The sequence below is a fragment of the Lepidochelys kempii genome, chromosome 8 (assembly GCF_965140265.1).
Source record: "Lepidochelys kempii isolate rLepKem1 chromosome 8, rLepKem1.hap2, whole genome shotgun sequence".
Taxonomy (NCBI): Eukaryota; Metazoa; Chordata; order Testudines; family Cheloniidae; genus Lepidochelys; species Lepidochelys kempii.
Window position 1 is genome coordinate 50,329,247 of NC_133263.1, and position 15,077 is coordinate 50,344,323.

The 15,077-nt window shown below is 43.5% G+C and overlaps 1 protein-coding gene and 1 non-coding gene across 4 annotated transcripts in view; both read right to left on the reverse strand.

Annotated features, from left to right (window-relative positions):
* The window catches only part of COP1 (COP1 E3 ubiquitin ligase), a 226,800-nt gene that overhangs the window by 16,300 nt on the left and 195,423 nt on the right, over window positions 1-15,077 (reverse strand). The window contains exon 19 of one of the 3 annotated variants that reach the window (XM_073356471.1): window positions 11,963-12,349. The exons of the other annotated variants lie outside the window; for them this stretch is intronic. Coding sequence (XP_073212572.1) covers window positions 11,978-12,349 — 372 coding nt within the window. The 3' untranslated portion in view covers window positions 11,963-11,977. Of the gene's footprint in view, window positions 1-11,962; window positions 12,350-15,077 lie in introns of those variants that run through there. 3 annotated transcript variants of the gene reach the window in all.
* Window positions 7,057-7,193, reverse strand: LOC140916647 (small Cajal body-specific RNA 3). Its single transcript, XR_012160565.1, has one exon.

Below are 15,077 nucleotides of genomic sequence, written 5' to 3' on the forward strand. Positions count from 1 at the left end.
CAAATTTATTTGAGCATAAGCTTTCGTGAGCTTTTTTGGATTTCACAGTTAATGCATTTTTTCTGCTTTTATTTAGGCTGAATTCAGCACAATAGTCTACCGTATAACTGGAAGCTCATTCACTATCATACATACACAAATCTATGCCTTCACTCACAGCATATGGGGGCAGAGTGGAAAGTAGTCAAACGCTCGCTCCAATGAGAGACACTCACATAAGAAGAAAGCCATTTGCCAGCCAAGTGTGAAATCATTTTTTCTTAGCATGACCTTTCTTTCAGCATGTGTTTTTCAGAAAAGCAAGATTAAGAGTGCAATTCAGGACCTGGTTGGAACAAAAAGGCGTGTCTGAGTGCATGTGTGTGGGGAGCTGCCCACAGGTTGCTATTGATTTATCCCATTTTGTGAGGTCCTCTGAACCCTAGACAGAAACTCAAGCTCGCAAATAAGAGGGGGAGGGGGCTGTAAAAATGGGGGTGGGATTTGGGAATCCTCTCAAATTTTTATGCAGCAGGTGCAATTCTCTGTATTTCAGTCATTCTGACACAAAAAAATGTATACAAATAAGCACTTACCTAGAATTTACTTGGAATTCAGTCTGGAATAATTTGTCGGTGACAAATTATGCTATATACACCACAAAATACAGAGGCCCAATGGCTGGTGCACAGTTCCCAACAGGCAGGCAGAGACATTAAAACCAATGTATGTCAGTATCAGCATTTAGAAAAATCCACTCCCCCATATGAGGGAATGCTGAGCTTCACTGCCCGTCTCATCCACAACAAGGTCTCCAAAGCCCCCCTGTTCCTACACAGCCATATCTCCTGGGACAGGCTTACATTTCAGACATTCTCCATAAGGAGTAAGCTTGAGGCCCTGAATGAAATCACAAACTGGAAAGAGAAAGCAGGAGACTAAAGACCCACTGTAAACCAAACAAAACCATCTGAAATCAAAGGGTCCATGTGCACTACACTCACAGCTATTACAGCAGAACTGCTAACACCACAGTTGCAGCCCAAGCTGGTTAAAACATGGTCTTGGATCATACAGCGGACCAAATCATGCCCCTCAACCATGCTAACCTTGAATAGTGTACATGGGCCCAGATATCTGTGTAAGCCCCCTTCTCTTTCCTGTTCTCTCTTGACCACACAAAAATGGTCCTACGAACTCTGGCTGAAGACAACCAGAGCATGCTCCCACTGAAGAGTGATAAATTGTTTCTAAGTGGGTCTAGTATGGTTCGTTCTTGAATTACACAAAGCTCTTTCCCACCTGCTTTGTGGAGCCCAATTCACTGTCTCAACATTGCTTGAGGCTCCCTTGGACCAGGCACAAAAGGTTGGTCCAAATATTAAAAGCGAAGTCTCCTGCATACAGACACCGACCAGCTAAAGGCTTGCTTTGTAATCGCCTGCTTCTCCTACTCTGCCAGTGCTGAGTTTCATCCTCTAATTAGGTGAATGATACAGGTTTAAAAACTGACCTAACAACCTTGACATTAATATTTTAAAATTATTAAATCTCAATTCTATAATGCCAATAAAACACTTCTATGTGCAGATTTAATGAACAATGCAATCAGTATAAAGTAATACTTTGAATTTATATTGCACATTTCACCAGAGGATCCAAAGACCTGGTACAAATGCTAATGAAGCCTCACAAAGTCCCCATTAGGTAATTAAGTACTAACCAGATTTTACAACTGGGGAAACTGAGGCAGTGCATTCGCCTGACTTGGCCTAAGCTGCAGTAAATTGGTGACAAAGACATCAGTAGAACCCAGGGAGTATTTACTGAGGAGATGGAATAAATATGCAGGGATGAATATAAAGGGTTACTTTCTCCTATCTAAATTCTGCTTCTGGAGTAAAACACTGACTTACAAACTGAAGGAAAACCCATTTTGAAGTTTACTTTTCGCCAATCAGATTAAGAGCCCACATTAATACCATAAAGCCAGTTACAAACTAGCCCTGTACTCCACTATATGGTTGAGTCATACAATGCTTTCAAGCCAGCTGGATCAGGGTTGAGTCTAGTCACAGTTTCTAGCTCTGGACTCTAGGACACACGCCCAGGCTCAGACCACTTATCCAATGCCCTTCCTTGGAATGTGGGATACCATGCTCTCCAACCAACCTAAATCCTGAAATCCGTGTTTTAGACTTCCTGAGCCTCTGTCACTTACACACATGCCCTCAGACTTCCACCCAGACTGTGGGCACTTTGGGCTTTTAGTCTAGATTCTTCAGAGACAACATAGCAGGAAAACAAGGAATGCAGTCTTAGGAAAGGAATTTCTTAACCACTTTACTCTTATAAAGCACTGGAGAGCTCAAACACATCCTCCCCATGACATCTGATCTACCCTTCTGTGGGTCTAAGGTTTGTCAGCCTGAGTCCATCCTGCTTGCTATCTCCTGCAAGTCTTCCTTACAAGCGGTGATTGCCGGCCCCTTGCACAGAGAAGAACCCCACTCTTATGCATAAGAATGGCCACAGTAGGTCAGACCAAAGGTCCATCTAGCCCAGTATCCTGTCTTCCGATAGTGGCCAATGCCAGGTGCCCCAGAAGGAATGAACAGAACAGGTAATCATCAAGTGATCCATTCCCTGTCACTCATTCCTAGCTTCTGGCAAAGAGAGGCTAGGGACACCACCCCTGCCCATCCTGATCATTAGCCACTGCTGTACCTATCCTCCAAGCATTTGTCTAGTTCTTTTTTTAAAAAAAAAGAATCACATTTTTACTTAACAGGTCCATTGGTTTCCTGTGCATATTTGAGAGTCATACATTTAGAGTCATAAGGTTTCCTTATTTCCTTTCTAGTCCTGTTTGCCCTGCAGAGACAACCCAGCTAAAGACTGAGTGAGGTTGTCCTATATATCATCAACAGAATTGTTTCCAAATTCCCCCAGTTACACCACAGAAAACCCATGGACGAGAATGGGGTGCAGAGGTGTAACAAGGAAACACATGCTGCTTGACTCAGAACTCTGGCTGAGTTTGCAAACTGACCGTTAGAAAAAAGTATCATTTCACTTGTAAACCAAAGACATTTGCACTGGGAATCAATAGAGGATAAGCATGGAACCCCAAGATGCCATTTTAAAAGAGTTACTCTTTAGAGTAAAGTCACATTGTTCAATATTACTACTAATCACCAAAACATAAATGTTTGCAGTGTTGTTGTAGTCCTGTTGGTCCCAGGATATTAGAGAGAGAAGGCAGGTGAGGTAATATCTTTTATTGCACCAACTTCTGTTCATGGAAAAGACAAAATTTTGAGTTACACAGAGCTCTTCAGGTTTGAAGAAGAGCTCTGTGTAGCTCAAAAGCTCATTTCTTTCACCTGTACAAACTGGGTCCAAGTAAAAAAAACATATCTTGGGTATTGAGACACATTGTGATGAACTGAAGTTTAGTTAGAGCTGATTTGTGATAGGGATAAAGGAGTGTCTGTCCATAAAATGTAAAGCATTGTATTAATCCAAACAGCTGTGTACAGTATAGATGACAAATATTCAATTTCTCCTTAACATCTCACTATTAATCTTTCACTTTTTTTTTCCAGGGGTGGGGGGAGGGGGAGAGAAAGAAAATGGAGATCTTCTCCTCTTAGCATGTTAAGAGCTACAATCAGAAGTTCAACTTCACACACTTTTGCACAAATGCAAACAAGAACAATTGCTCATTAGTCACATTAGAAGTCAGGCAAACTGTTAAAAGTTGCCATCTTTCCCATTTTTCAGAAGATATCCCAAGTTTGACAGTGTCATCTCACAAACTTGACTTGTGGCACATTAAAGTATCTGAAACAGACACAGTGCAATACACATGCCATGCACGACACCCTCAGTTTGTCTTGCAGAATAAACTATTAAAGATGGTAATCCTACCTTTGCATGATCAAAGATTTAAATGAGGCCTACTGCCTGCATCTGAATTAATGCCGAAGGGGACAAGGAGTAAGTGCCTTATATAACTTTATCTGCTAGATTGGTCCAATGAACCTAACCTTTCTGCATGCAGAGGGGCAACTCAAGTTAGTAACATATGCTAGATACACAGCTCAGTAGTTACAAGTCACTTCCAGTCTCATTCTTTTGCAATGTTTTACAGATACAAAAATGAGAACTTTAAAAAATTTCACCATGGACAGAGTTTAAAGCCAGGTAGTTTATATTCTGCCTCATTTTATTTTGACAGATTTACTGATTGTGATAGAAAAGGATGAGACAGAGATGCATGAGTCTCAACACCACAGGGGAATTCCCTATTTCTGTCATACTGAAAAATCATTTCCTTTCATTCACCCTTCACTTCTAACTCAAACTAATACTTTGAATATACTAGTCTGTCTGCAATTTTATCATCAAATAATTGTAAGTTAGTTGCAAAAAGATGACAGGACCATATATCCTACCAAGTAACGGTGCCAACATATATAAAAATTCCCACCTAAAAATATGTTAGATTCACTTATGGTTACCAGACTGCATAAAAAAGGAAGGAACTAAACTTAAATCATTCAATAAACCATCGATGCTCCTTTCCTAACCCTAATTACTACTTTTCTACCACTCACAGCCCACATGTATCTCCACGAACACCGGCCACGTGATCTGACGAATAGCAGAGTTAGTGTGGCTTGCACACATTACAAGGTATGAAGCCTTAAATGGTTCTGCATGGGCTCTGACTTGGCTCCCTCACATACCAGGCAGAATGTCTGTGCCAAAGCATTTGTACATCAGGGGCTCCATGTTTCTATCCTACACAGGTTCTTATACCTGCCACGTCAGCGCAGCATGAGTGCCTTCCAGTCATGCATTAAGAACTGTAACGACTAGCTGTAATGTGTGGTTTGTTTTTTTCTTGCATAGCACTACAGCCTCAGTGCTGAGGGAGCCCTTCAAGCACCAATGTCGTGGCACAGGCACCCTGGGGTCTCCTCACAACCTTAGCTCCCTGCATGCTTATGGACAAAGACTCTCCCTGCCCCAGACCCTCTCCCACATCCTGGCTCAAATGCTCCTAACTCCTCAAAGTTCTGCTCAACCCCTCATGCCCACTCAAGCCCTACTCTGCTTACCCCCCACATCTCTAGTCACCACACTACTTATATCCCTACTTGCCCCCATGTCCCCCCAAAGCCTCACCTCTCCCCTGAGCCTAACCACATGCTTCCACCTACATATCCAGCAACCTTGCTCAGTAGAAGTACATATAGAGCACAGGAAATCACATACTTTGTTGTGTCGATTGCATGCCAAGATTCAGGGAGACAGTCTGGCAGCACTGGAATACTGAAATGCCTGATGGATCTGAACAGTTCCATCAGTGAGTCTGATTATCCCAAGTAAGGAAAAAATGGTTATCTTTACATTTTAAAATCCCAGGAGTGGCTTATGGCCAAGATGGTAGATTGTGAAAGAGAATTCTGGAGCTTGTGGAAAGTACGGTTGTAGAACACTGAACGCAAAAGAAAGCAAGTAAAACAAGCATTTTAAAATCTTTTCTTTGCAAAAGTTAGTAATTTTTTCACTAAAATAATTTCACAGAAAATTCAACTTTTCTCTGAAGAGTCACTGCACCAGATCTGGACACTAAATTAAATGCAGAAGCATTACACAGAGGGTTTTGAGTCTTGTTTTAAGCAAAAATTTCAGTGGAACCTTATCAATGAAGTCCTGTTGATACTGCTGTAATACCACATTGGTCATGCTGGTATTTTCACGTGAGCATTTTTATAATGTCCATTATAAAGGGCAGTGGAGCCCAAGCCCCAAAGCTCCCTGGAGTTCATATTTATGGTATTGGGTATTGACTGTTCATTTAAAAATAAACCAAACAAGGTAATAAAACAAGATCACTTGTCTGCATAAGAGAATCAGGACTGGAACAGTAAGGGTGTCAGGAGTCAGGTGCTTTGGTAAAGCCTCGTCCAATGAACCTAAACCTTTCCAGAGGTCAGAGAAAATTCCGAACACAGATGCACTGGCATAGCTGCAAAGGCAGCCTGTGAGTTATTACCCATATATTTCCTTTTTAAAAAAAGCAAATTATTCACTTGGAATTATCAATCATATGCCCTCCCTGAACTCATTCATTAGGTCATTACCTTCTCTTCCAAATCTATCAAGTCCCACTTGTGTCACTATGTCTAAAAGAAATCAGCCAATTCATAATGACTCGAAAGGGCAGACATGGCTAGTTGGAACTTGTAACCATTAAAAAAAGGAAAATTTATGTAACAATTGTATTGTCTCTCTCCTCACCGCTCACTTTTTGATGTCAATTTTCTTTTAAAACTACATGCTCTTTGTGTTTCAGTAGAGTTTTCATTGCACTTAGCACCCTGGGGTCTCAATACCGACTGAGGCCTAAGGGTGCTACAATAGTTCAAAAATATTGAGAGCAGGAATATCTGGATATCAGGGCCTACAGAAGGTCCCTTCCCTAAGAGAAATTTACTGACTGCTATGGCCAGCTTACTTATCCTAATGAGCACAAAAAAAAGGGGGGCGGGGGGAATTTCACACAAAGCCTGACAGCTATGATTATAGCCTTAGTTAAAATATAAGGAGCTGGGTAACTACCGGCAATTATACTCAGCTCTGAAAATCACAGAGGGAACCTTGCCTAGTGGCCCTCTCTCACGCCCAATCCATTACAGCTGCATTGTACCACTGCCTGTGGCCTTGTCTACACTACAGGAAAAAGTCGATCTAACCTATGCAATTTAAGTTACGTGAATAGTGTAACTAAGCTACGTCGACTTGAGATCTACTTACTGCGGGGTCCACACTACACGATGTCGACAGAAGACTCTTTCCCATCGACTCCCCTTACTCTTCTCAATCCGGTGGAGTACAGGAGTCGACAGGAGAGAGATCTGCGGTTGATTTAGTGGGTCTTCACTAGATCCGCTAAATCGACCGCTGATGCATCAATCGCCGTGTGTCGATCCCCTGCTAAGTGTAGAAAGCCCTGTGGAGACAGCTATAGGAGTGGGGAACAGGTCTGGATGAGGGTGAAACAGTGTATGGAGGGGAACGATCAGGTCTAGCTAGCTGTCCTAAACCAGACAGAGACCTCCACTTTACTCTAGGAAGACTGCAAATGCAGACAAAAGACATTTCATTTGTCCACATGGTCAGACCCTGCAGCTTCCAGTTCCACTGCATTTCATTATTAAAAGGCCTCTTGTTACGTGATTTTTTTTTATCCCAGGCCCTGACTGCATCAAATCCTAAATTTAACACACTTTAATGCATACAAATAAGCTAAAGAAAAAAGGATTCAGATTACAGAAAAAATATAATTAAGTAGACAAATTTAACCCAGAAGGTCAAAACCATTATTAGCCACTGTGTGAAAGGTTGCAAAGATGTGCACACCACACACATACATAATGGCATTAAACGAGGCGCTCAAGTCTCCTTTGCAATTAACTTGGGGGAACAGCTCATTGGAAATTTTAAAAAGTTTACTTCTACTAGTCTGACATCAGGCCTAAAGATCTCCTGGCCTTTACTGAGCTCTAAACCATGTAGAGCAGCAAGCTATTGGTGCATTGAAAAGCCAACGTCCTTACAGTAATGCCACTGAACATCAAGCTGTCTGAACAAGGATATGCATATTAAATGACCTAAAATATATGATCTGTCACTGGATGGTAGAAAAGGGGACAGGGGTTTGAATTCCCCATGGCATTGACTGGTGAGTCAGAGCTACCCAGGCTCTCTGGTTATGTCTGCAATACAACACCCATGGTTGGCTTGCATCAGCTGACTCAAGGTTGGTGTGTGGGGCTATAAAACTGCAATGCAGATGTTTGGGTTTGGGCTTGTGCTGGAGCCTGGACTCAGGGACCTGCGAGAGGATGCCAGAGCCCATGATCCAGACTAAGCCCAAATATCTGCACTACAGTGTTATAGCCCCACATCCCAAGCCAGAATCATAGAATATCAGGGTTGGAAGGGACCCCAGAAGGTCATCTAGTCCAACCCCCTGCTCAAAGCAGGACCAATTCCCAGTTAAATCATCCCAGCCAGGGCTTTGTCAAGCCTGACCTTAAAAACCTCTAAGGAAGGAGATTCTACCACCTCCCTAGGTAACGCATTCCAGTGTTTCACCACCCTCTTAGTGAAAAAGTTTTTCCTAATATCCAATCTAAACCTCCCCCACTGCAACTTGAGACCATTACTCCTCGTTCTGTCATCTGCTACCATTGAGAACAGTCTAGAGCCATCCTCTTTGGAACCCCCTTTCAGGTAGTTGAAAGCAGCTATCAAATCCCCCCTCATTCTTCTCTTCTGCAGGCTAAACAATCCCAGCTCCCTCAGCCTCTCCTCATAACTCATGTGTTCCAGACCCCTAATCATTTTTGTTGCCCTTCGCTGGACTCTCTCCAATTTATCCACATCCTTCTTGAAGTGTGGGGCCCAAAACTGGACACAGTACTCCAGATGAGGCCTCACCAATGTCTAATAGAGGGGAACGATCACGTCCCTCGATCTGCTCGCTATGCCCCTACTTATACATCCCAAAATGCCATTGGCCTTCTTGGCAACAAGGGCACACTGCTGACTCATATCCAGCTTCTCGTCCACTGTCACCCCTAGGTCCTTTTCCGCAGAACTGCTGCCTAGCCATTCGGTCCCTAGTCTGTAGCTGTGCATTGGGTTCTTCCGTCCTAAGTGCAGGACCCTGCACTTATCCTTATTGAACCTCATCAGATTTCTTTTGATTTCTTTGGAATCAGCTGAGACAGGCCAGCCAGGGGTGTTTTATTGTAGTGTTGACCTATCTTTTACGCCAGGACGTCCAGAAACCTCACTTGGGAACAAGGGGTTAAATAAATGGATTATGTTTTTTAAAAAATAGATTTGTAAGTGAATTTCACTTCACTTGAAGTTGAAGGGAAGATCATGCTAGCTAAGACCAGGTATAACAAAAGGAAAATGTATAAGTATCAAAGTCTGTTCTTCAGTTCTGTCCTGCAGCACATGCTGTTATGACAATCCTGGAGCTCTCCTGAGCCAAGAGTGATCATTATACATAACGGCCTGGTGGTTTGGGGATAATCTGGAGACTACATTCACTTATTTGTTAATCTTTTAGTCAGGATTAGAATCCAGATCCCAAAAGCTGAACAGCAAATGCATTATATTGATTCCAGCAAACCTCACAAATAGCAGTGACCTGGTAACAATAGATTTTTATGATGTCCGAGTTCTTCACAGATAAAATTAATCGTTTATTGGATGCCAAAATAATTTCCGTCTGCCTAGTAGCATACTGCACTGACTTAACCTATTCCATTCCATAGCTTACAACGGTAACTTTGGTCTGTCAAACAGAAGTCTGCTAGTTTTTAACAGACAGCAAAGCAGAAAAAAAACCCACCCCACCCCTGCCTACTCATGGTGCCACTTAGCACTGTGCATATCAGAGAAGCGACTGCATAGAATTTGTATAGACTGATAATTTCTTCACATTGTAAGACCATAAACATTTCAGTGAGGTGAGATGCTGCTGGGTAAAGTTTATCATCATATTTGAAGACAACTCAATCATTTTTGTTGAGCATTAAGTCTCGCCACAGATTACTCTCTATTCAGAGCAATGAATAGGAAATCAGGTTCTCACAGTTGGAGGGGATTTTATCTGTAAGTCCAATTCATAGGACAAGTGAAATCACCTCTCCTTATAATGAATAATTTTGATACAGTTGGAATCAATTTTGCACAATGGCTGTAAAAAATCTTCAGATAACTGAAATTGAAGTGACAGTGGTTTTTTAATGTGTTTTTTAACACCCAATGTCATTTTGAATGCATGTGGAGATTACCAATAATATATGATCAAAAAGGAAAGAAAATTCCAGCAATAACAGAAATGTATTAAGATACCAAAGATTTTAATGGCAAAAGGCAAGTTTAAAAGGATTCAAGCAAATAACAATTAAAATAATCAGTATTTGTGCTTCAATGACACAAGCGAACAAAACTCTTTTGAGAGGCATGGTATCGGCCTGGATATCCTTCAGCTGCATAAATATTAGAAAAGCCAACTTGAAGAAGACAGGAGGGGTGAAAAATAGTATTTCTCCTATATTTGATTACTTGTCTAATCTATATCATCCTCTCTGGACTAGTGCCCTTTAAATATTCCTCCTGCACTGCTGTTGATTTACTCCTCAATAGAAGTCATGGTGACTGAAGCCAGAGTGAATGGCAATGCTACATTGCCATTTTATCAGTCTGCTGATTCCTCAAAACATTTCAAAACAGATTAACACAGACAATAAGAAAGGACTGGACAGAACAGAATGAACTTCTGAGGAAAGGAACTATTTGTTTTACCAGGACTGAATACTACGGATTTCAATTTACAGTGAACCGGTGTGTGTTTTTATCAGTAATAGAAAAGATAATGAATGGCAATATCTAGATACAATCATCTACAATTGTAGATCATGACTTCAAATGGAGAACTGTTGCTGTAAGAAGTGGCTTTTAAGAAAATATGCATATGGCACATACAGTATGTGGTTTTCTGAATGGGGCTGGGCAAAGGGAGAGAAAACAAGGCACAACATGTGTCAGACTACTTCACTAACTTTTGTCTCAAGAAACCTGGGTTCAAATTTAGATTCACTACATGAAATTCATGTAACAATCTCAAACTCTCTCACTGTACACTTGTCCATCTCATAAAACCACCATGCAACATGACAGTCTGCTCAGAAACACATAATCACTTATGGCACTCTATAGTTTCAAAGCTCTGTATAAAAATTAGTCCTCACAGCACCCACCTGAGGAAAGTAAATATAATTCTCACTTTACGAATGAAGCAATTGAAGCACAAAGAAGGTAAATGTGTTGTCAAATGTCACCCAGGGAGTCAGTGGCACAAGTGGGATTAGAAACCAGAAGTTCCTGGCGCTCAGGCCCATATTCAGTATATTGAACTACAGTGGCCTGGTCTACATTACACAGGTAGGTCGACGTAAGGCAGCTTAGGTCAACCTAATGTCGTCTGTGTCTATGCTACCAGGTTCCGTCCACTGATGCAACTCACCTGCTATGACTACTTAATTACTCCACATCCACGAGAGGCATAGTGCTCAATTTGACGTAGTTAGGTTGATGCAGTGGCAGCGTAGATGCTGTGTGGCTTATGTCGACTTATCTGGCCTCCAGGAGATGTCCCACAATGCTCCGCTGTGACTGCTCTGGTCACCATTCTCAACTCCGCTGCCCAGCAGCCAGGTACACAGGAAACAGCACCTCCCCTGTTAAACAACCAGTAACTTTTGAATTTTAATTTCCTGTTTGTTCGGCGTGGAAAGCTCACCTGCCCAGCTGACCATGCCAGCGCCACACTCCAAACATGCTCCTGCCTGGAGTACATAGGAGGTGGTAGTTGATCTTCTGGGTCTGTGGGAAGAGGAGGCTGTGCAGGCACAGCTCTGATCCAGCCGTAGAACCATAGACATAGACAAGCAGATCATTTGCAGCATGGGGCAGAAGGGCTACACTAGGGACACAGCGGTGCCACGTGAAAATCAAGGAACTGCAGCAGGCATAGCAGAAGGCCAGGGAGATGAACAGTCACTCTGGTTCAGTACCGCATACATGCCATTTTTACAAGGAGCTGCATGCTATTCTCAGCTGCGACCCTACCATGACCCCCAAGAGCAGCGCAGTACCTCTGAGGAGTCGGAGACATGGGCCACCGCAGACAACACTGTCCTTCATGGACAAGGAAGAGGAATGGGAGACAGGTGAGCACTGGATCCACTGTCCTAGAGAGCCAGGAGCTGTTTATAACCCCGGAACAGTCCAGCCAGTTGCAGCAGATCAGCATGGCCGAGAGTGATGCCAGGGAAGGAACCTCTGGTGAGTATGCAATTCCAATTAATATTTTGGGGTCACATGTTCTTATATTCTACTTTTTATTTAAAAAACCAACTGAGGTAGAGTGGCTATTTGCTTCCCAGTGGCTACACCAGATAGGTGGAGGGTGCCCTCCGAAAAAGATTATGTACACAGGGATGTCCTGGGATTCCTTCCTAGAGATCTCCAGGAAACTTTCATGGAAGTACTCTGCAATCCATTGCAGAAGGTTTCTGGGAAGGGCTGCCTTATTTCTTCCACTGCAGTAGGACACTTTCCCACCCCACTCCAGTATTAATTCGCCTGGCATCATCGCAGTACACAGCATGGCAACATAAAGTCCTGGTATGTACCTGGATGCTTGCAGCAGCTGTTCCCTTGCGGCCTCTGTTACCCTCAGGAGCATGATATCAGCTAGGGTCACCTATGGGAGATGGTGGTAGTTTACATTTAAATTGCTCAAAGTGCAAACAGTAGTGCCTATGCCTGGCCCCCCCACAACCTCTTGTCATTTTCTGCCCAGTCACCCAAGCTTTACAAAACATGTACATAGTTTGGGTGGCAGGGGTCAGAGCTGACCTCAAAAACTACGAGCCTCGGGCGCTAGAGAGCAGCGGCAATGGGGAAATAAGGAAAATGTTGTGGTGACCACATGCCACCGCAAGCACACACACCTCCCCCGCTGTGCCGCCTCTACCAAGGCTTGCGGTTTGGGAGGTGGAACGCTGGTCCCCGACCTCCAGACAACGTCCATGTTACAAAGAGAAGGTGGCATGGCCCCCTGGCCATCTACGGTTCCACTGCTGCAGATGGTCTGATGCCCCTGCCCCCAGACCATACCCATCATGGCGGGGACAGCAAACCGGTTCAATTAATACCGTATAGAAATGAAAATGTTCTGCTTTACACTTGCATGGATTCAGGGGAGCAATTTTTACATAGCAACTGTGCACTAGGCCCTGGGTCTGCACTGACAATGGTTCCTTTCTGCTTTGCATGGCTTACAGCTGAAAGTGTGGCCTTCAGTTATTCTTCCACACCAGCAGAGAGATTCTCCCAGATAAGACGAAGGAGAACAAATGCACGATGACATGTTTAATGAGATAATAAATGCTCCATGACAGCAGACACCGAGCAGAGCGCGTGCAGGATTGCTCTCTCTGAAAAACTGGATGCGGACATTATGAGCAGGACAGGACCCCCGGAGAATGAAGATGGCACACAGTAGTAGATGCTGGGGATTCTGAAGGAACAGCCATGTTGACGTGTCTGAGTGACATTCAGGAGAAACATCTCGAGGCTCAAACTCCCTCTGCAGAACGGCATTCCAACATCACCACACTCCCCCTCCTGTGTTCCACTAGGTGAGGGGTGCCAATGCAATATCCCTTCCACTCAATCCCTGGGGAGGATGTCAAGAATAAACAGCTGCACATATGCTGAGGTATGACAGGCAAGGCCGCTGTTCTTTTAAAGACCAGATGAATGTGTTTTCTGCTCCCAATTTTATTCCACCGTCTTTCCAAGATTTAATTCTTGTGACAGATCTTTTGGTGTCTATATCTGCGTGCAATGAAAGTCCAGATCTTGAAAATGAAATCTTTATTAATTCAAAGCAGAAGGGGAAGAAAGGGACAGGGAATCTGAGGCACTGGGGGTGATGTGCATGGAAAACAAACGTAGCAGTCACATCAAGGTTCAGATTATGGTAGGCCCAATACAGACAGGCAGCGCACATTACTGTGGGTCACTACTAAAATGGGTTTTCAAAGCCTCCCTGAGACGCACTGCTCCACATTGAGCTCTTCTGATAGCCCTGGTATCTGGCTGCTCAAAATTAGCAGACAGACGGTCTATCCACCTCCACATTCCACTCTTGTGGAAACTTCTCTCTTTGCTTCACAGATATTATGAGGCACACAGCAGGCAGCTATAAACCATAGGGATTTTTTTTTCCACTGAGATCTAATTGAGTGAGCAGACTGAGCCAGTGACTCTTCAAATGGCCAAAGGCACATTCAACCACCATTCTGCATTTGCTGAACCTATTGTTGAACTGCTCCTTGCTGGTATCCAGGTGTCCGGCTTCATGAGCCATAGGAGTAAGAGGTAGGCTGGCTCTCCCAGGATAACTATTGGCATTTGAACATCACCAGTGGTAATTTTGCGGTCCGGAAAGAAAGTCCCTGCTTGCAGCTTTCTGAACAGACCTGTCTTAAAGATGCACACATCATGCACCTTCTGGGACCATCCCATGTTGATGTTGGTATAAAACCTCTGGTGATCCACCAGTGCTTGCAAAACAATATAAAAGTATCCCTTTCTGTTTAGGTACTTTTTGGAAATATGGTCTGGTGCCAAGATAGGGAAATGCATGCCATCCATTGAACCACCATAATTAGGGAACCCCATTGTGGCAAATCCATCCACTATATCCTGCACATTGCCCAGAGTCACTATCCTTCTTAGCAGAAGAATATTAATAGCTCTGCATACCTGGATCACAGCAACCCCCCACAGTGGATTTACCAATTCCAAATTGATTGCCCACTGACTGATAGCAGTCTGGCATTGCAAGCTTCCACACAGAATTTGCCACTCGTTTCTCTGCTGTCAAAGCAGGTCTCATTTTAGTGTTGCTGAGCAGCAGGGCTGGGGAGAGCTCCACACACGGTTCCTGAAAAGTGGCCTTGCACATACAAAATTTCTGCAATCACTGATCATCATTCCATAACTGCATAACGATGTGATCCCACTAGTGAGTGCTTGTTTCTCAGGACCAGAACCAGTGCTCCATTGTGTTAAGCTGCTGCACGACTGCCAGAAGCAACTGGGAATTGTTTCATTCCAGCAGGGCTACTTGAAGGATGCGGCGGTTCCTCTCACATCTCTGGAAATACTGCAGGGTAAGGCATGTGCTGTTTGCGACACTTGCCACAATTGTACACAGCTGAGCAGGGTCCATGCGTCTCTGCAGATGCCATATGCACAGCTATGCCTGCTTTTTTTAAAAAAAGGCATGAAATATGGATTGCAGATGAAATCAGGGGAGGGAGAAAACTGCATCATGGGATGTTGAAGCCATGTTCCCAGTCACTCCTGCGAGAATGTTTTAGCCCCATGAAGCACTGCAAGCCCTTCCCAAAACCTCA